This window comes from Hippocampus zosterae, chromosome 13 (genome assembly GCF_025434085.1).
Source record: "Hippocampus zosterae strain Florida chromosome 13, ASM2543408v3, whole genome shotgun sequence".
NCBI lineage: Eukaryota > Metazoa > Chordata > Actinopteri > Syngnathiformes > Syngnathidae > Hippocampus > Hippocampus zosterae.
The window spans coordinates 10,473,847-10,494,288 of record NC_067463.1 but is presented as its reverse complement, the minus strand read 5'-3'; the positions used below and the strand labels follow the sequence as shown (position 1 = coordinate 10,494,288).

General features: G+C 42.0%; 1 protein-coding gene across 34 annotated transcripts in view; it reads left to right on the top strand.

Annotated features, from left to right (window-relative positions):
* The window catches only part of LOC127613869 (receptor-type tyrosine-protein phosphatase delta-like), a 159,954-nt gene that overhangs the window by 107,929 nt on the left and 31,583 nt on the right, over nucleotides 1-20,442 (top strand). For 9 of the 34 annotated variants that reach the window (XM_052085133.1, XM_052085131.1, XM_052085124.1 and 6 more), the window contains 16 exons: nucleotides 5,765-5,953; nucleotides 7,031-7,039; nucleotides 9,667-9,684; nucleotides 11,155-11,265; nucleotides 12,584-12,595; nucleotides 13,106-13,375; nucleotides 14,354-14,463; nucleotides 15,093-15,290; nucleotides 16,011-16,136; nucleotides 16,226-16,373; nucleotides 16,444-16,589; nucleotides 16,827-16,971; nucleotides 17,915-18,217; nucleotides 19,169-19,362; nucleotides 19,472-19,498; nucleotides 19,847-19,964. In XM_052085133.1, the coding sequence (XP_051941093.1) occupies nucleotides 5,765-5,953; nucleotides 7,031-7,039; nucleotides 9,667-9,684; nucleotides 11,155-11,265; nucleotides 12,584-12,595; nucleotides 13,106-13,375; nucleotides 14,354-14,463; nucleotides 15,093-15,290; nucleotides 16,011-16,136; nucleotides 16,226-16,373; nucleotides 16,444-16,589; nucleotides 16,827-16,971; nucleotides 17,915-18,217; nucleotides 19,169-19,362; nucleotides 19,472-19,498; nucleotides 19,847-19,964 (2,124 nt within the window). The remainder of the gene's footprint in view (nucleotides 1-5,764; nucleotides 5,954-7,030; nucleotides 7,040-9,666; nucleotides 9,685-11,154; nucleotides 11,266-12,583; nucleotides 12,596-13,105; nucleotides 13,376-14,353; nucleotides 14,464-15,092; nucleotides 15,291-16,010; nucleotides 16,137-16,225; nucleotides 16,374-16,443; nucleotides 16,590-16,826; nucleotides 16,972-17,914; nucleotides 18,218-19,168; nucleotides 19,363-19,471; nucleotides 19,499-19,846; nucleotides 19,965-20,442) is intronic. The other 25 variants (XM_052085140.1, XM_052085135.1, XM_052085137.1 and 22 more) reach the window with 12 other exon arrangements.

Below are 20,442 nucleotides of genomic sequence, written 5' to 3'. Positions count from 1 at the left end.
TAAATATAATATTCTTAGTTCTTAGAATGTGTTAGGGTTTGTTTTTTTTAACCACAAAAAAAAGAGTACAAGAGTTCCATAACACAAGATTACAGTTGTATGGAGCCGGAGCCTATGTCAGCTGCCAATGGGCAAATGGTAGATTACACCTGCACTGTCTGGGTCCGAGCGAACCACTCCGCCATCAATGACCCGATACAAGAGGTGCCCTCTAAATGCTGCCATGACAAAGATAATAATGCAGTTTGGATTTGCTTATTTGCTTTCACTCAGCCAAATGTAAGATTTGAAGACGTGTATTTTCCATACCACTTATTTCATGTACATAGTTTATAGTTTCATGTACCGGTAGGTTTTGTTCATTCATGAAAATATATTTGTTTTTTTTTTCCATCATCAACAAAAAATACCTTCCCGAACAAAAACCACATCAGGATTTATAATTTCTTTGAACGCATCATCCATCCATTGACTGGTCCTTACACAGAATTCAGAGTATCGCGAGTCATATCTTTCATTTCCATTCTCGCACTCGTAGATTGTAAATTAACGCTGACAATGCTGAAAGCTCGGAAGAAGGATCTCTTTAGAAGTCAATAAGTGTAAAGGCTGTGTCCGCTGCACTACGTGCTTTTGTTAGTGTTAGCAGCAGTCCATTAATGCAGATGGTGATGTTAGTGTTAGTGGAGTCCATTAGGAGAACATTATGCACCGGTAGTTGGAAGCTCAAGAGTGTCTTAGCGAGCGAAGCCGCTCAAGTGTGGATAATCACACCGACTGCCTTTATAGTCCACGCTTGTCGGAGGGGGGGAAAGGACGAGCGGCCTATTGTTTCTATCCTCTCATCTCTCTCTCTTGGCTTTCTAAAGTACTATACACAGAGTCTCCATGTTGCTGTTGCTGTTGTTGTTTTTCTTTATCTGAACTGCTCTTACCTTACTCCTTCTCACTTTCATCTCTCACTCCGCGTGCTCTTCCGCACAACGTCTAAATTATTCACGTCAAATGGCTCTTTGCATCCTCTGTGCTGTTCACTATCGCATGCTGCGTGCGTACGTAGGATCACTGGTGCATGCACATCTGTATGCGCTCCCTCGATGGGAACCTTTTCGCCAATCTTCATCCAGGGCATGCAGTCACTGCTCCGTCACGTTCGCGCACGCCCACAGACGCACACGTTCACCCTCAGTCTACGGTTGTTATTCTTTATGTTAGGATTCGTTTCTTTTGTCACTGTGCAGTTGTTGTTGTTGTAGTTGTTTTGGAAGAGGCCACATGTGGACTGCTAATAGGCCCTGATGGACTCTCAGTCCAAAACGTCAGTTAGATTGTGCTCGCGCACGCACACGCATACACACACACACACACACACACACACACACACACAGAAGCACAGATGTGTCAGTCATGCGTCCCCCGCCTCTGTACAGCGACAAAGTGTCTGACAGGAGGGATATGATGCTAAGGTCAGCCGGCTTAATTACTGAGGATTACAACCACCAGTCCAAATCTTGGCCTTCAGTAATGGCTGTGATTGGCAAAGCCTGAAATAATAATGAAGTGGAGAGGAGTCACTCACTACGTTTTGCCCTTGTAGAGCACGTAGTCATAAAGGCCACATATTCTCTCAAGAACATCTGTAGTTAAAAAGGAAATGTTAATGAACGAAAAATGAACTTATATATGTTAACTGAACTTCACTTCAACTCAACTTTTACTTGAAGAGCACTTAAAACAACCACAGCTGCATACATCAAATGAAAATCAGACATATGAAGACAAAGCGTGTTCAAACAATACATTCATGAAAGAAAAACGCGATAAAACTCTGAAACAACGCACAGTCTCATGTTGAAAAATCACAGAATAAACGTGTTTTAAGAAGAATTTTTACGATGGATGCTTGAGGGCGGACCGTCTGACTCCAGAATAAATTGCATTACAGTAACTTAGCCAAGACGTAAGAAAGGTATGGAGTACTGTTTTCCAATCAATTTCAAAGGCATTTCTTAACTTGTGACTTTTGTCATTCATCGGTTTCCTGAATGGCAAATCCTCAAGGAGTGGAAGGCTGGCACCTTTTCCTGGCTGACCTTGCGCTAATACAACAGCTTAATAACCACAATTTCATCGTGCCACAACTCTCCCAGTATATAAAAAACAAAACAAACAAACAAAAAATGTTTATTTTAATGTGGTGCAGTCAACTGAAGTATGTGATCAAAATATGCAACTGCCAAGTAATGTTCATGTTTATTATAACCTTCAGTCAAGGTGTCTGTTCATTATCGCGTTCCATCTCTGACATATGACGTAGTCACCTAATGAAAATATTTCAATACTCTTATTCCCACTCAACATTCAGCGATGTGATGCGAGGTCAATATTAAAGAAATACAAGTGTGGGTTTCTTCTCAGAGATGTTTCTGAAAGACTGCGGTTGTCCAGTATAGTGAAATAAGGTGACCTTTGTTCAATGTATTGTACCTCCGGTAGTCGGTGCGCTCTCGCCAAAGCTCTTTCAATCCCGCGGGTGTGCAAAAATGTCAAAGACAAATTCAACATGATGAAGTACTGCAGTTGTAAGCTGTCAAACGTAATGCGATGCAATCTGATAATGACGCCTTTATTTTATTGAGGCGACGCACATGCCGCTGAGTGTGTCATGAATGGTTGAGACAGTGAGGAGAACGTTTTCCACTTGGGCCTTCTGAAGCTTTTGTTCCCTCAGGACGCGTTTTTTTTTGGTTTTGTTTTATCTCATTTACACTTGACAAATCTAGCGAGCAAATGTACGCACATTTCATTTTGGAAGCTCCTATAAAGCAGTTTGCGCTGCTGTTCCCATGACTGTGGGACAGGCTTTGTCTATGAGCTGTGAAATTATCTGGACGATGCTCAGTGGAAAAAGTCGAGTGAGAGCGCATCCAAACGAAACAGCGGGAGCCTCCGCCAACACGGGAGCGTTGGGTTACTCGTCTCGCTCTGACCTCAAGGAGCAGCAGCCTTCGCCTGAAAAACACTTTGGTGTTGCTTTACACTTGTCCCGATGATGGATGACAAATAGCTTGTGTTTTACATGTGCCGATGTCCTCTTCTCTTACGTAGGACTTTTTTATCAAGCAAAAAAAAAAAAACTATTACTACTAGAGGACAATCTGGTCATCTAGAGCAGGGGTCCCCAACCCCTGGGCCGCGGGCCGGTACCGGTCTGTGGGTCATTTGGTACCGGGCCGCACAGAAAGAATGAAGGACATACATCACTTCCATTTTATTTATTTCGGAATCTGAAAGATATTTTATTTTGAAAAGTTAGCAGATTCTCTGTATCATCCTTCTACAGTGTGTTACTCTTGACGCAGATCAAGGAGCGCTTTTCGGTCACGTGATCCGTTACCGCTAAAATGAAACCCAGGAGCTAGCAAAATTAGTTTTAAAAAAATGTCTTCGGAAAGTTTCTTTGGGAAGTGGAAAAAGCCTAGCCAGAAGATGAGCCTATGACGTTCAAGAAAAAGTAGGCTACATTTAATAGACAGTATCGGGAGTCCTACTGAAAACACGGATTTATATCAATGGGAGATTACCACGCACCAAGCCCACTCTGCGTAATTTGCGGCGACGGTGAGTCATATTTTTAATGCATTTTTAATTTGTGGTGTATCTTATTTTGAAGGCACGTTTAAACGTGACCATAGCGACCAGAGAGTGTTGCGGCCAGATAGGACATTCCTCGTGTTTCGAACAGTTTTCATGCGGGTCATATTATTTTGTTGTATTCATCCGTCAAACCTTAAAGACCGGTCTCTGAAAATATTGTCTGACGTTAAACCGGTCCATGGGGCAAAAAAGGTTGGGGACCGCTGATCTAGAGACAAAACCTGTTGACATTCAAATGAATGAACACCTCCAGCTATCTGCACCAACACGTGATTGTGACAGGGAGCAGCTTTATTTGTTTTTATTTTATTTTTTTTAAAGCATGCGTCCTCCGCGTTGAGCACGGTCTCCCACCCCAGGTAGATGAAATAGAATGCATTATAGCAGCTGATGAGGGGCTCTCTTTGAAGTAAGTGTTTGCATAATGAAAGCGGGGTGAATCGCAATTGTTATGCCGCATTCCCTCCCTTGTGCTCCCTTTCTCATCATGTCTATCTGTTCGTTCCTACTTTCATTTTTTGGGGGGCCTTTTTTCCTTCCTTTGTCTCGCTATTCAATTTCACTTTTTTTTTCCTCGATCCAACCACCCACTCGCACATGCTGGCCATCGCCCCAACACCTCAGCCTGTTCGCTTTGGTTTATGATGTCCATGTTTCCATTTGCTGGTGTTATGATTGATTGAAACCGGAGCTGTTAAAAGGCCGCACACATATACGCTTTCAAAAGCTACTGTCTCACGACCCACTGGCTACAGTTCGATGGGTTAGAACCAAAATTAGCATCTCCTTGGTGAGGTTCAGTGCTTGGATTTCCCGTTAATGAGGCTCGGTGTGGTTAAAAGAGATCACAAGGGATACTGTTTTCCTTTTTTGTTCTTGTTTTTTTTTCTTTTTTTCTTTTCAACAAGAGGAGTGGAAGGCCAAAAGTTAAAACACCTTTAAGATCAAACGCACGTCTCTTTCCTTGTCTGTTTTGGTCATGGATGACTCATCAGTGTGTTTACGTATTGAAACCCACCGGAGGATATATTAGATACATGATGGTCCATCCACACTTTATTTGTGTACACTGAAAAAAAATTGGAGTGATCTTTACTTGAGAAAAAAAAACAAGTCAAGTTTCTTCACTCTTCACCACTGTTATTTTTGAAACCTGACTTCATTGATACATGTATGATGTCAAAAACAACTGGGGAATGTTCATTTGAATAAATAATGGTCACCTGCAACCATTTTTCGACTTTTGAAAAGGGATCCTGGAAGAAAAGGTATTTCTTGACAATACAATATTTGGCTCGAAATTCAATCTTCGCCTTACTCCAGAAATAAACTCCACCTATACAGTATTTGACCATTCTAATGTTTTTATTTTTTTACTATGAGTACTACAATGACTTTTGATTAGTCAGAAAAGTTGATTCGTCATGGATGAGAGACTGTCCCATACGTATTGCCTTTTCATGTGCAATATGTGTCCCGTGTGCAATATAACCCTCAGTTCCACACTACCACTACTGCTGCTGTGGTTGTGTGTTGTTGTTGAGTTTTGTATTTATTCACCCGTTATTTTATTTTCTTATTAAATGCGCTAAGGAGTGGCACCCAAATTTCGTTGTATGTAATACAATGACAATAAAGGTGATTCTGATTCTGAAATGGCTGAGGAATCAGTAAACCTCCATGCGGGGGAAAAAAAAGTGTTGGTGATGCATTAATTATTGGAATAGTTTGACACTTTCAATTCATTTTTTATTTTGTTTTTTTAAATGAAACTATAAACGATCACCGACTTTGCATAAAATGGAGGAATGGAGAATTCCTCATTGAGCTGTAGTAAATTTAACTGCCAGCATGACAATGTGATGTCGTGACATCAGGACAACCCCCCCCCCCCCACACACACACACGCAAGGCTGTATAAATTCCCCTCAGGATGAAGCCATTACATCTCCATCCACATTTGATCCTGCTTTATCCTGAATGTGATCTATCAATGGGTTGTTTTTTTTGTTTTAATCCTAATATGTGTAGATGCTCCGTCTGGCTTCTATGAACAGGTGAAAACACCATGCACCTCTGGTCTGACACTTGTCTCTAATCCTTACAGAGGACCAGCTGCCTTCAGGGTTCCCCACTATAGATATGGGTCCCCAGCTGAAAGTGGTGGAACGCTCTCGGACCGCCACCATGCTCTGCGCGGCCAGCGGAAACCCTGACCCAGAAATTTCTTGGTTCAAGGATTTCCTGCCCGTCAACACATCCAATAACAACGGCCGAATCAAGCAGTTGCGCTCAGGTAATCGATGACTTTGTCTTATAGCTTTTGTCCCCTTCCGTAAGTCCCACATTTAGTTCCACCTCACGAGCTTCAATAGTGCCCCACTCCTTTTTCTATTTCCGTTGGCCTTTTGTGAACCTTGCCCCGATTGCTGTTTCAAACATTTCCTGCCGTGGTTACTGGCCGTGTTCTTCTGCTGTCCTTCTCTGCCGCTGCTGCCGCCGCCGCTGCTGCTGCTATGAGTTGCCTTGGATGGTTGCCTCTCCCCGTTAACTCTTCTTGGACTTTGAAAAGTGAAAACTCCCAATTTTCTCCGCTTTGCTCCAAAACACTCGGAGGCCTTCCTGCACAAATCACCATTACGACAGGGTTGATTTGACGAAAGTGGCGTTAGAGTTTGTCAGTACAATGTCTTCAAAAATGTAAACCCAGTTAATGGTGGTGTGTTTTAAAGGAATTGCCTCTTCCAAGCAATCTCACTGCTGTGACTAATCAAATCGGCAAAATAACTCTCTTTGTCCTTCTTTTTTTTTCTCAGAAAATCAAAGTGACTGTTTGTGGCACTCAAAAACAAAAATGGCCACACAATTCTGTCTCCTTAAGTTTTTTTTTTTTTTTGTACAGCCACAGTAGTGTGAAAACCCCCAATGAGTCTTCTCAGTCCCTTCCTGCTACTTCCTTCCAGGGCTCAATTCTGGACACCAAACCCTCTCTTGTGATTGGTCTCCCAACTTTTTGTTTCTTTGTGGATGAAAAAAAAAACCCCTCTATGCTTCTTTACCTGCTTGTTAACCAGCTGGCTCAACCCAAACTCCTTGCTCAGAGAACCCTTGTATCTTTTTATTTTTCAAAATAAAAAAAATAACAATAATTGAAAAGCTACATCTTGAATTAAAAATATCGGACAGATTTTTCTATCATTTTAATTAATTCCTCAACAAATATAATGTTTCATGTCATAGCTTAAAAATATACCTTTCGATTTGACTTTTTGGGGGTGGGAGTTCCAGTGTTTGTCAAGGTGTGTAATCAATGGACCGATTGTAATGCCATGTCTATGCTGTTTCTTTTCTCTTTGTATCTTTTTAACCACAGAGTCCTTTGGTAAGTGCTTTTGTCCCGAGGCCCACCGCCTCACTGTCCACTCTTCTCTATACCTTTCACTAATGTTGCTGCTCTTCCTACTGCTGCTCACCTTTACAACATTCAAGCGTTGTTAAAACGCATGGCATGCACTGTACTAACAGCTCCACTGGACACAGATTAAGCATACAGACGCTAGACTGCAACGTCTCGGTATAAAACGAAACACGGACTACTTCAAATGACACGCATACACGCACCCGTAGCCGTAACATCCTACATATTTGTGTCACCCTAGACGTACACGTAGTTGGCCTCACCTTCACCCGTGCACCTGCAGCCTTTCCACACCCAGGGAGTTATAAAAACTCTTCCCTCGCACTTGCCGATTTACTTTTTCCACTCCTACACTTTTTTAATTATTCCTTCCCTCACTCACTCTGTCATTCACTCACCTACTTACGCCCCCCCCCCTTTCCCCCGCCCGCACCGCTCCACCCTATACAGTTACCAGTCAATAAGTCATCAACTCTTGATGTCTCTTAGGTAGGCCTTGAGTGGAGCCACTGAAAGAAAATCAATGGCTACTCGATTTCAGACTTCTAGACTGTAGAGTCAAGCCTACATAAGGCTAACTTTATGACCACTGGTTTTCTATACCAGTGCAAGAAAAACTCAGTAGGTTGGAAAAAAAAATCTTTAATTTGAAAAAGAAAAAGAAAAAAACTGACAGTGTTACAATCCCCAGAAATCGGCATTCCTAAATAAATCAGGGATACTGAAAATAACCGGTACTTCCTGCTCTTGTGTGTTTTATGGCCGCCATTAGTGTTTTTTTTTTTTTTAATTCCCTGTTCCAAAAACAAAACTTGATTCGGTTTGTGTTTTACCACGTTTTACAGTCAAGTATAGGCCAAGTTGTTCAACAGTGGTTGCTTCCACTAGGTAAAAGGGAAGACATAATAATGAGTTTCCTTCCTATGGCTTTGACATAACCAATTTATCGTAGATTGGAACACACCATAGTCAGAATCAGAATCGCCTTAAGTGTCATTGTATATCATACAACGAAAGTCTGTCATCAACTCACGTTTAACGCAGTAACAAAGTCGTAATTACAATAAATGAGTACGAAAAGACACTTCAAGGCCACTATAAAACAATCGAATGAAAACCCTTGAAAATGCCTTCTCGTGTCATGTGATGACGTGTCGATGTTGCGACTTACCCCTTGTATCAGTGCAACACTATCATCAAATCAGTCCAAGAGGTACTGTGCTTACCATTATTCATTAAAAAGAAATACAATGCGATTGACCTCATTTTTTTAAATAGTGCCTTATTTCTCTTTTCTGACAGCTATCAGATATATTTGTATGAAGGCCTACTACTAGTGTACTGCACTGAGGGACTGCAACTGACTTTGAAGCTTTATATCTTGCTAGATATTACTAGTATTTCATACTTGGAAAAAAAAAGCAATTGGTACAGGCCTTTAGCTACTATAACTCAGTTGCCTCATTTCAAAACCATCGTCCAGGCTCAGTTCTGCGTGTCTTGTTTTGAGTATGTCAGTTTTCCAATTAGAAATAGGATGGTGGGAAACTGAAAATCACGTCATGTCAAACGCATCCGTTGGACCAAGACATGCTAGGAAACACCAATTTTAATTCCCGGGTCGATGGCAGTTGGCCACGCAAGAAGAAACAATACACACGTTTATTTTTGGTCATTTCAAGCCATGGATCCTCAAATCTTAATTTGATGCTGACAAATCAACATCATCCATGCGATCTGATCAGTGAGCAGCATGCCTGGGACTCTGGCCAATGAGAAGGAGACACCTTGTAATGGAAAAGGTACTTGAGGGAGGGCAGCGTATCTTGCCATTCTGTCACTACTTCTACCAGCCGAGTCACTGTTGCCGCTTGAGGGCTCATAATGCACAATTACATGATTCATTAAAGATGTACCATCTTTTTTTCTGGCTAAATGTATCACAAAATAGTGAGAAATGTAATAAGTAATGACTTTAATTCTTTTTTTTTTCTGGGTCTGCACAGTTGCGCTCTGATTCCGTGGCCCTTCAGCTTGACATTTGCAGCCGAAGTTTCAGATCGTCGTAAATGTCTTTGATGTCAGACCCTCTTGTGGTCACTCCGGAAACATTTGGCTTTTTTTTTTTTTTTACTCGATGGTACATCGTGTGCCTAACAGGTTTAACGTGTTGGTGGTTGGACCTCCACCTTCCAAAAAAAAGGGCCCCCCCAAAAAAGCAGAGCACTGATTTTGACGTATCAGGGGGGCATGTGTAGCCTAATACTGAAATGTATTCAAAATCTAGAGACTGAGCGCAGCACACGTATCCTACCCTGCTGAAAATCAATGAGGCCCACTCAATAACCCATCTCCTTATAGCTCTCTCTCTCCGTCTTTCTACAATCTGTCTCTTTCAAGCTTATTCTGTCTTGAGTTAACATTTTCTCTTTCTTACTTTTTCTCTCTAATTTGGTTCTTCTTTCCAAGTTACTACCCCCACCCCCAAGTTCTGTCAGTATCCCTCCCTTGCCCCCTTTCCCCTTTTCTGTGGCACTAACATTTTCTTCTTCTTCTCCCTCTCTAATCTCGTGCATTCATTGCCCACTCAGGTGGCACGCCCATACGAGGTAAGACCGCTGGGAGGACCAACTCGACACAGTGGCCTGATTCCATTCCAATCCTCGGCTTCCTCTTGCGCCGGTGTAGGAAGCAGCTCAGAATGAGTGAAATCCGTGTTGCCGTAGCGGTAACCGCTCATCCGGCTGCTTCACATCTGCAGTGGGAAGAGGAGCAAGAGGAGGGGGGGTTGGAATTGAGCGAGCAAATTCATTATACTATGACTTTTAATCACCTTCCCTCTTCTCATCTTTTCATTATCTGCTCATCTGTTCATTTTACCATGTCAGCCCCACACTCGTTAACATAATTCCATCGCTTCCTTAATCATCATATAGTGATGCCTCTTTTGTACCTATCACTTTAATATCAATTGCCGTCTGACATTGACCCTCCCTTTGAACTAAAGCATGGTGTGTTCTTATGTTTCGGAGTTTAGGGTGACAATATTCACATTTTTTTCTTTTTTTTTTGGGTGACCTGATTTCCTTCTCTTTTTGGGGGGGAGGTGGTTTTGACCTTATCTTGATCCTGCCTCCCTTTCGTTCTACCTTGTCTATATTTACCCAATCAAACGTCCCAGTTTTGTTTCACCTCCCAGCTGTTTTTCGCTCAACCCGAAATGTCCAGATGGCAAAGACACACATTCAGACATTAGTCTGTGCGCACCCCCCGCCACCCCCTCTCACACACACACAAATACATACACGTTTCTTCATTATTTTTTTTTCCAACCATTGCTTTCTCTCTTCTCTCTCATTACTGATAAAAAGCCCCAAACAACCACTTTTTGATAAAGTTTTTATGGGCGCTTTTTTGCCTTCCAACACCATCCAAAAAAAAAAAACTGGTTGACTTTTTTGACAGTTTTTCTATTTTCAGGGAGTGAGAAAGCATCGGCCCCCTTCCAAAGGCTTTGCGTATGTCGTTTAATTTTTTTTTTAATCTGTTGGCCTTAACAAAGGTCAGTTGATTTCTTTCCCACTTTTATTGGGTGTGCGTTTAATGACATCACACTCCTGATCCCATTGGTGGATCCGATAAAGTCAGGGTTGTGTTGTTTCCATGGCACTGGTTTTGAAAAGTTATATAACCGCAACTCAATTTTCAGACTATTTTCAAAAGTCTATTTGTAACCGGATTGTTGACTGTTTGGCTTTATTTATTTCAGTCTTGCATGAAGAACCATATTCCCTCTTTTGGACTTTTTGTTTCCCTCTCATTTCCAAATCAGGATGCTGACCTTTGTTTTGAGGAGATTTTTGCTGACAGTGACAGAAATGTGTCCCCATTGAACGGGCTCTTTTTTTAGCCCTCTTCTCCACTGAGTTCACTTTTCGCTGATATTCAAACTCATTTGTCCTTTACAATAATAAATGTTCTGCACACGATTACGATGCGTTTAGTAACTGTTGATTCAATTTTGTGTGTGTTTCTGTCCTCCTCTCTGTATATTTTCGTTTCCTCATTCCTGCATCCAGGTGCATTGCAGATTGAAATGAGTGAGGAGTCTGACCAGGGCAAGTATGAGTGTGTTGCCACCAACAGCGACGGAACTCGCTATTCCACCCCAGCAAACCTCTACGTCCGAGGTAAGAGATCTACCCTTCGAGATCTCTAAGGAACCAAATCAAAACTTATAGACATATGTGTACTGTCTCTAAAGCCCCAAACGCAAATGCCATTGCACTTTCATTCGGAGCATATTAAGAAGGAAGACTCCTTGTATTCATTTTATGCAATGACATTTCTGCAATGACATTTGGAAATACTTTCCTGTTTTTCAGTAAATAGATGGAAATGAACCCTTTCACGCACCCTGTAACCTGATAAGGTGTCCACTGTCGTAACCACTGTCCCTGAAAGGGTTGAAAAAAAGAGAATTGAAAAAAAAATCTGATTCAACATTCAATTTTTAAAAAATTGAAAAATAAAATGGATTGATAAATTGATTAAATAAAATAATGCCTATTTGTCGCCCGAGACATGTCGGATACATGTACAGTTAAGTTATTAAATAGTTGTAACTTAAACTGTATGAATTATGGACATGGAAGTACAGTATGTTTTATATTATTATTTTGTTTCCGGGAATGTGAGTTAAGCAAATGATATATTTTATTGTACAAATATTATACACAACGCCAGACGCTATTTCACTTCCAAGTCATAAATGAGGAGGTTTCCAAAACAAGGGTTGTCTTTCCACATAGTTAACACAGGGCTGAGTATTTTTACTGAGGCTATTAATCTCTCTGCCCTCCCTTCTTAGCCTTTAGACCTCCAAGAGAAAATAAATCATCGTCTGGTTAGGACTTTTCATGTCTCTAGCCAAAATCTGACAGGCGCCTTACCTCTTCGGGCACTTGGAAAGCATGCACTCTCACACACGCCCGACCAATGTTTGATTCTTGAAGATGTTTTTAATCCGGGGGCCTTTTGCTCTGTTGCTGCGCCAACCAACTCAAAAAGGAGAGAAAAAAAAGCAACCTTTGAACAGCCTGATTGTTACTCACTCCAAGGAATTAGAAACAAACACACGCAACAAGATGTACAATTTAAAACACATAAATGTCATACTCGAACAGACATATTTATGTGCACAAAAAAAAAAACAAGAGTCAGTAATGTGTGTTTAGTACTTGAAGGCTCGCAAAAATACTGTAGTGAGGTCAAATGAGTGTTTGACGCACTGTGACGGGTTTTCACCGACACCCTGGCCCACCACAGCTTCAGTTTTTTTGTTCTGCGTTTTCTGTGGAGCTTCCCCTCTTGTCTGTTGCCACGCTCCGCTGTCTAACGTGTTTTCTCTCCCTGTCTTCTCTCTGATATTGGCCATTTTCCTCTTTACCCCCCCACTTCCCTTTCCATTCACCACCCCCGCCTGCTCTGTTCTTACTCGCTCCGCAGAGCTCCGAGAAGGTTGGTACTGTGAAGACAATGTGGTTCTATTGAATCTCTGTATTGAGTGTTTCTTTTGCGCAAATAAGATACCATTTGTGTTGGTGTTTACTGCCTGGTTTCTGTGTTGTGCAGTTTTTTTCCTGAGTGCACGTGTGTTTTTGCTGTGCTTTTTCATTATCATAATTTTTTTGTGGGGTTGTGTTTTTTAAATTTATTTTATTTTTGGGGGGGGTTGGGTTTTTTTGCATAAAATATACAGTATACAGTATATATATTTTTTTTTCCGGAGCTAAAACCCTGAATAAAACATATCACATACACCCAAGCGGTGACTTACCTTACTGTTGGAATGTTTGTTGTCTTTTCTGATTGCCATGAAACATCATTTGAAAGCACGTGGCACCATGAAAACACATGCACAGGTCCCCGTTGTCATCCTCTGCGCTGCACTTTCCTCAGCAACACCCTCATAAATGTCTAATGGTGCTTCCTTTCCTGCCTTTCTGCTTTTATTGTTCCGCGATCCAGTGCGACGCGTCCCCCCTCGCTTCTCTATTCCCCCAGCGGACAGTGAGATCATGCCCGGGGGCAACGTCAATATCACCTGTGTGGCAGTGGGCTCGCCCATGCCCTATGTAAAGTGGATGCTGGGAGCGGAGGACCTGACCCCAGAGGATGATATGCCCATCGGCCGTAACGTCCTCGAACTGACGGATGTGCGCCAGTCCAACAATTACACCTGTGTTGCCATGTCAACGCTTGGCGTTATTGAGGCTGTGGCGCAGATTATTGTAAAAGGTGAGTTTATCAACATATGAAAAAAAAAGGACGTGTCTGGTCTCGCAGAGCGAGCTTAACCAAGTAATATAAGGAGATAATGGTTCGACCTTGGAACTAATCAGCCTTTCAGTCAGTTCCATTACAATTTTCATTTTCTTTTATGCATAACCGAACACTGTAAACCTCACCTTTCCGTGGAAAACAAAAGAATCGAAGTCAAAGCCTCAAGTAAAGCAAGCCTTCATGAGAAATTGTATAATGTCATTTAAATGTAAGAGATTTTACGTCTGAAGGAAATGAGGAATGAAATTGTTCTGCACTTGTTTTAGTTAGCATTTCATCTGCATGCAACCATCTTTGCTACCTTGAACTTGAGTCGGAATGGACACTGCACGCGTGAGCTGTGTGATTTCTCTGAACCCAGCGGTTCGCCAACTTTTTACAAGTTTCACATCAAAAAATGCCCTCATCATAAGTGAGATTAAAATACAGTAGCATACGGTAATAGGTTCTATGGTGTGCAAATTTAACATCCACAGCGCCAACATAACTGATGCAATGGGAAATTAAAAATTACAAGTTCGTATAAAGATTCAAGGGAAATGTATTACACATACAAAATGTATTTAAAGTGAATGTTCTGTAACTTAAAAGTTATGTACAACTGAACTGTATTGTAATTCAGTAATGTTTCAAATTTTTTTATTAATAAATTGAAGAAAAATATATTTTATTCCTATGCTATTATGAGAAATGCAATGGTAATTGTTTTAAAATCTCCTAAGGGTCACCATAATTTTTAGGAGTTTAAACTGTGACGTGTCGTCTGAGTGCATTCGAGAAATAACATTACAAATTGAAGAGATTCTTAAGTTATCTCCAACCTGAAGTCAAAATTTGATTTTTTTTTTCATTATTCATTCTGTCTGTATTCACCTTGGTGAATCATCAAGTATACATTTTCAAGCGACAATAAACTTTCACTGCGTCCTTCAGCCCTTCCGAAGGCTCCTGGTACACCCGTGGTGACTGAAAGGACTGCAACAAGCATCACTCTCACCTGGGATTCTGGCAACCCTGAACCTGTCTCCTATTATATCATACAAGTAAGTGACAGTCACACGAACACATTGACATGTGCAAGCTGCATCGACTGGCTCCAGCAAAACTGAATACGTGTATGAACAGGAAACAGAATACCGTATTTTCTGCATGATAAGGCGCTTCGAAGTATAAGGCGCATCTTCAATGAATGGCCTATTTTAAAACTGTTTTCATAAATAGGGTGCACCCCATTATACGGTGCTTAGAATAGAAGCAACAATAATTGTTGAGGTTGTGTTATGCATCCACTACATGGAGCTATGCTAAAGGGAATACAGTACAATACAGCTTTATGGGTGTATCGCTTTTACAACCGCTGTAGCTGTAACAAAGGGCTTCACAGAACATTTAAAATACTTCAGCCGAGAAATCTAAATATTGATGCATATGTAAGGCGCATCGGATTATAAGGCGCACTGTCAGCTTTTGAGAACATTTTATGTTTTCGGTGCGCCTTATAATGCGGAAAATACGGTAATAATAGTTCACACCGCTGGCATTTATTTGTTATGAGACCAAACGCTCGATCACAGGTCATCCATCATCTTGTGTCATAAATCGTCGAAGCGTGTTGGTTTAATGGCCGCTTGTTATTGTGTCTTCTATCTTGATGCACTCTGTCTTGCTGCAGCACCGTTCCAAAGGCTCCGAGGACCCCTATAAAGAGATCGATGGCATCGCCACCACACGCTACAGTGTGGGTGGCCTGAGCCCGTACTCCCATTATGACTTCCGCGTGGCAGCTGTTAACACCATCGGCCAGGGTCCCTCCAGCGAAGCGGTGGAGGCTCGCACAGCAGAGCAGGCGCCCTCCTCACCTCCCCGACAAGTAAGGGCAACACCTTGAACGTTCAAAGCGACTTGTCAGGCATCCTGAGTATTACGTGATAACGTATGTTAAATGCTTAATCCTGGCCTAGAGGTAAGAATGTGTTTAAAAAAAAAAAGATCTTGATCTCATATCAGCCAAAGTGTACATTGTATTCTTAGGTCATCTGTTTGCTGCAGAGATCCCATTGGGGGATTTTTTTTTCTTCCAGATTTTGTGTATTTGTATCGGTCCTTCAGATCTTAACATGGAACAAAAATGTCATTTAATTCAGTTATGATGAAAGGATGCTTTTCAGAGTTGGCATTTACAGCTAACATGAGACGACCTTGGTGTTGAAATCTGGTTTTGATACATTTGATTCACTATCATGAACAATTGGGGGATTCCTAGTGGGATACATCATACTCCTCAACCATAAATTTGTACTTGAAGATCCCAGGCCACATTTTTTTTTTAAATCTTTGATTTCCAGCATTGCTCCATTGTCTTTAACTTCACTGGGTCTCTGGCAAGCCCGAGGCTCTCTCATAACTCAAGTCATTGCTTGCAAAACAAGGCAAAAAAAAAAATCACAAAAACACTCAGGAAGTCAGGGCACTCTAATCACAGTGTTTAAATTTAATTATGAGTTTTTCCGATACATTTGCATAAACTGTATGTTCGCGTTAATTAGAGGCAGTTGAAGTACATCTTAAGTCATTTCTATTTGGCTTCCAGGTCAGAGGTCGCATGCTGAGCACCACAACGGCAATCATTCACTGGGATGAGCCGGAGGAACCAAACGGGCAGGTAGTGGGCTACAGGGTCTACTACACCTCGGACAATACGCTGCCGGTCAACCAGGTATTTGCCCATCACGTGGGACTCAAGCTTTGCCTGCTCTGTGTCAACGCCTGTGTTCATCCCTTGCCTTGTGTATGGCTGCGGTGCAGTGGGAGAAGCAAATGGTGCGGAGTGCCAACTTCATCACCATTCAAGGCTTGACTCCTAACAAGACATATTACATCAGAGTGTTGGCTTTCACCTCCGTTGGAGATGGTCCCCTTTCCCAGGACCTGCAGATTATCGCCAAGACTGGCGGTAAGACACCGGGATATGTCAACCCTTAACAGATATAAGTTAATAACGACCTCGTTCTTGAACTCTTTAGTCCCATCGCAGCCTTCAGAGTTCAAAGGAGAGGCCAAGTCTGAGACGAGTATCCTGTTGTCCTGGATAGCGCCACCCCAGGGTGGCCCAGACAACCAGATCACAGGATATGAATTGGTTTATCGACGAGCGGACGATACAGAGGAGGTGAGCGTTGAATTTGCTCCTTGATTGTTGGTTGGATATCTGGATGAAATGGACATGTCACCAGTCGATCACACGGCATGTATAGACATGCATTGAAATTCACACTGATGGATGATTGCAGTCCTACAGTGCATGTTTTTGGAGTGCCTTTCAATGGAATTTTTATTCTGGTTATTGACATTTACAAAGTCTGGAGCGACAGATGTTCATGTGCCGATATCGTCATGTCCCCTTCAGAAGAAAGTAAGCTTTGAGCCGACAACCTCCTACCTGTTGAAGAATCTCAAGCCTTTCTCAGCCTACACTTTCCAGCTGGCTGCCCGTAGCAAACATGGCATTGGCGCATATACCAATGAGATTTCCATTGACACGCCGCAGACGCGTAAGTTCAACTGCATGTTGTACAGTCTGGATGGAGTGTGTGAAAAGGGTCAGGCTTTATTTGGACAATGCAAAAATAGTGGAGATACAACTTGAATGGCACTCAGTCGAGTGCCAACAACCAAGAAGACGATTCAGCGTAGATACCCACCATCTGGGTTATGGACCGAAATTTTGTCAGCAAGCCGTGGGTTTGCTCAGAAATTGTAAACCATCTTTCCTTTATTTCATGCCCCTGGAAAATGATTGTATATTCAGTCCAATGTAAAAATATTTTTAAAGGCAGACAGAAATGTCCAATACGTTGCCATGATGATCAGCATCATTAGTTTGCATTGTGACAAATAGGCCAACCTGAATTCTGACTTACATTGACCTCAGTTTTGATATTTTAACAAACATCGAATGTGAGTTCCAAAACCTGGCTTTTTTTGATTGGTACAACTCGCTAAAAGTAATTCTTATTGTTGGATATCAATGTGAGGTCTGTAAGTATTCAGTACAAGTATGGATACACAAGTCAGACGTAGCTGGAGATGTCATTCTCCATCATGGATGAAGCGCTCAGAGTTGAGTAGCACAAGTAAGTTCCAGGCAGGTACGTATGTGTGTTCGAAGCTCTATTCAGTCTATTTTGTGTTGCGTCTCTTTGAAGCCATTCTCTCTCTATTTCATCAGTCAAACCAAAGTCGACACCCATCATTCAGTATCTTTGTTCAGTCATCTTGCTTTCTAGTCAGAGGGCCATTTTTTTCTTGATAGCTTCTGTTCTCCAGTGTTTTGTTTTCATTTTATGTTTCTTTGTCTTCTGTTCTCTGTCTTGTGTCTGCTCCATTCCACCCCCATTCCTCCACCTCAACCCAATGACAACTTACACACACACCGCCAACTTCACACTTACCCAAAACAATTCCGACTTCTGCCTCCTCAAACTGGCCAATCAGTTCCTTCAGCACCTCCTCAGGATATAAGATGCACCAGCCCCACTTCTACCAGCATCCTGGTAAGTTGGGCACCACCACCTGTGGAGTTTCAGAACGGCGTCCTTACGGGATACACCATCCAGTACTCCACAACCGGGGTCAACAAAACATCCAAAAGGATTGACGGCGTTCCTACGGAAGGTTCTCCGTACCTCTTGGAAAACCTAGAGAAATGGACCGAGTACGGAATAACAGTGCGGGCGCAGACGGAAGCCGGCGACGGACCGGAGAGTTTACAGCTGATTATCCGCACCGAGGAAGATGGTATGTTTCCAAACAGTCGGAGGATTTTCCCCCCCGCTGTCACTGGCTCGCGCTCCCTGACTAATACGACTAATGAGCTCCAGACACCTGTGACTAAATTATGCAGCAAAGCACTTGAGAACATTTGAAAACCTGCCCGTTTATCCTTCACAACCACCCAAACTGGAAAGAAAAAACTTTTCTCTACCCTTGCCACCGCTTCCTCTCCATCAGCTGCACCCCTTTTTTCCATGCTGCATTTTTTAATCTACTTTTTCACTACGCTTTCTTTTTTTTTTTTTTACTGCTTTTTGCCCTTTTCCTCTCAACTCCTAGCATTGGAATTTCCCTTCCTTGGAATAACAAATAGCCCTCAATAACTTTGGCTGAACCTTGGCCTTCCTTCACTCCTAACTGCTCGGCCAAATCCTTTCCACCTTGACAGCTGTTTTGAATGTGTTTTAGCCACATTTCATCAATGTGTTTTCCTAATTTTGTCATATTTTCAGCAATATTTTGACTAATTCCTCCTCCTTGCGTTCCACCAATAACACTGACTTCAGTGTTGTGGGGGGGAAAATGCAGTTCTTGGCAGGATGAGAGGGGTTTTTTTTGTCTTCTTGATAACAGTATTTTCTCTTTGACTGTCTGCCACTGTTTATCTGCCCGTGGCGACAAATCCCTTACTATCTGCCATTCTTATCTTTCTCTACATTTCCTTCTTATCCTTCACTGCTTTTTCCTCCATATTTTTCCTCGAGCACCCGCATATTTTTTTTAAACTATTTTGACCTTTTTTCAGCCAGACATCACTGACAATTTCGACTTTTTGGATGGCTGCATTTTTACATCCGTTTTTCAGTGTATTTTTCTGCCCCCAATCTATTTTTAATTCAAAAGAATACGTCCGCGCTGACGTTTAAGTGCCCATCATCGGTGACCCTTGACCTCTATCCCAAAATGCATTTATAGTTCCAAGTGGTCCTCCTCGAGGGGTGGACGCAGAGACAGTGAACGCCTCAGCCATTAGGGTGAAATGGCGTGCGCCAGCCCCTGAGCTGCAGCACGGTCAGATCCGAGGCTACCAAGTCCACTACGTGAGGATGAACTACGGCGAGCCTCAGGGTCATCCCTCCATCAAGGACATCCTCATAGAGGACTCACAGGTACCATTCCTAAATGGAATACATGTACTATGTAATTCAAGTTAGTTTATCATCTTATATGAATAATAATTGCTTCTTTTCTGTGCTGCTTCTTTTTATGAATACTCAGTGGGAATATGACCAGACAGCTCAATATGTGAGTAAATATTTCTTTAAACATGTTACAAAATGACAGTAATAAAGCATAAGATGAAAATCAGTCATCTTCATGGGAGTGTAGTCTTAAATGTCCTCCAATTACTGCAAGGCCTTAAGACTTACAGTGGGTGGAGGTCAATAGTGAATCTCATCCCTTTATTTGTAATGTATTTGTACATACATTTCCCATCAAAAATTGAATGTAAGACATCCGATCAATATTTCTGCTTCATTTCCAGTCGAGCTCAACCTCGCACCCAAAATTTCATACCATGATGTTTAGGTTTTTCACCTTTTGCCAACATTGGCAAAGGATGCATCTGACGGGCCACTTATTCTCTTGCAGGAGGCGCTTCTTGGAGACTTGAAGGCCGACACTTCCTACTCTATCTCAGTTGGAGCTTACACCGCCAAGGGAGATGGCGCTCGCAGCAAACCAGTTGCCATCTGCACTGCTCTGCCGCGTAAGTTACTGGAATATATCGATTCATTCACACCATAAGCATGCACAACAACCATTAATGATTTTTTTTGGAGAGTTCATAATTTGTACTGTTTGTACCAAATCTTCTTTACGGGGCCACTTCAGATTCAGCAGTCGTCCGAGTTTTCCTTTCTTTGGAAAGGAACAAATAGCTCAAATGCCAACTGCCCTCTCATTTTAATAGGAATGGAAAGACAGGCAAATATCATTTCAGGCATCATTTTAGAATTGACACAGAAGTATCAATTCTCGACCAATGAACTGTCATCACTGTGCATAGCTCCACCCTTAGGCAAACATCTGAACAAATAATGACCACCTCTTAAAGGGAAAGTCAACCCAAAATTATTCTTGACAATATGTATGTTCTATGCAGCCCCACTTGCCTAAACACGGCATTCTGATTCATATTGTGTATGTGGAATATGAGTTAATCACTGAAATCCACAACCAATCAT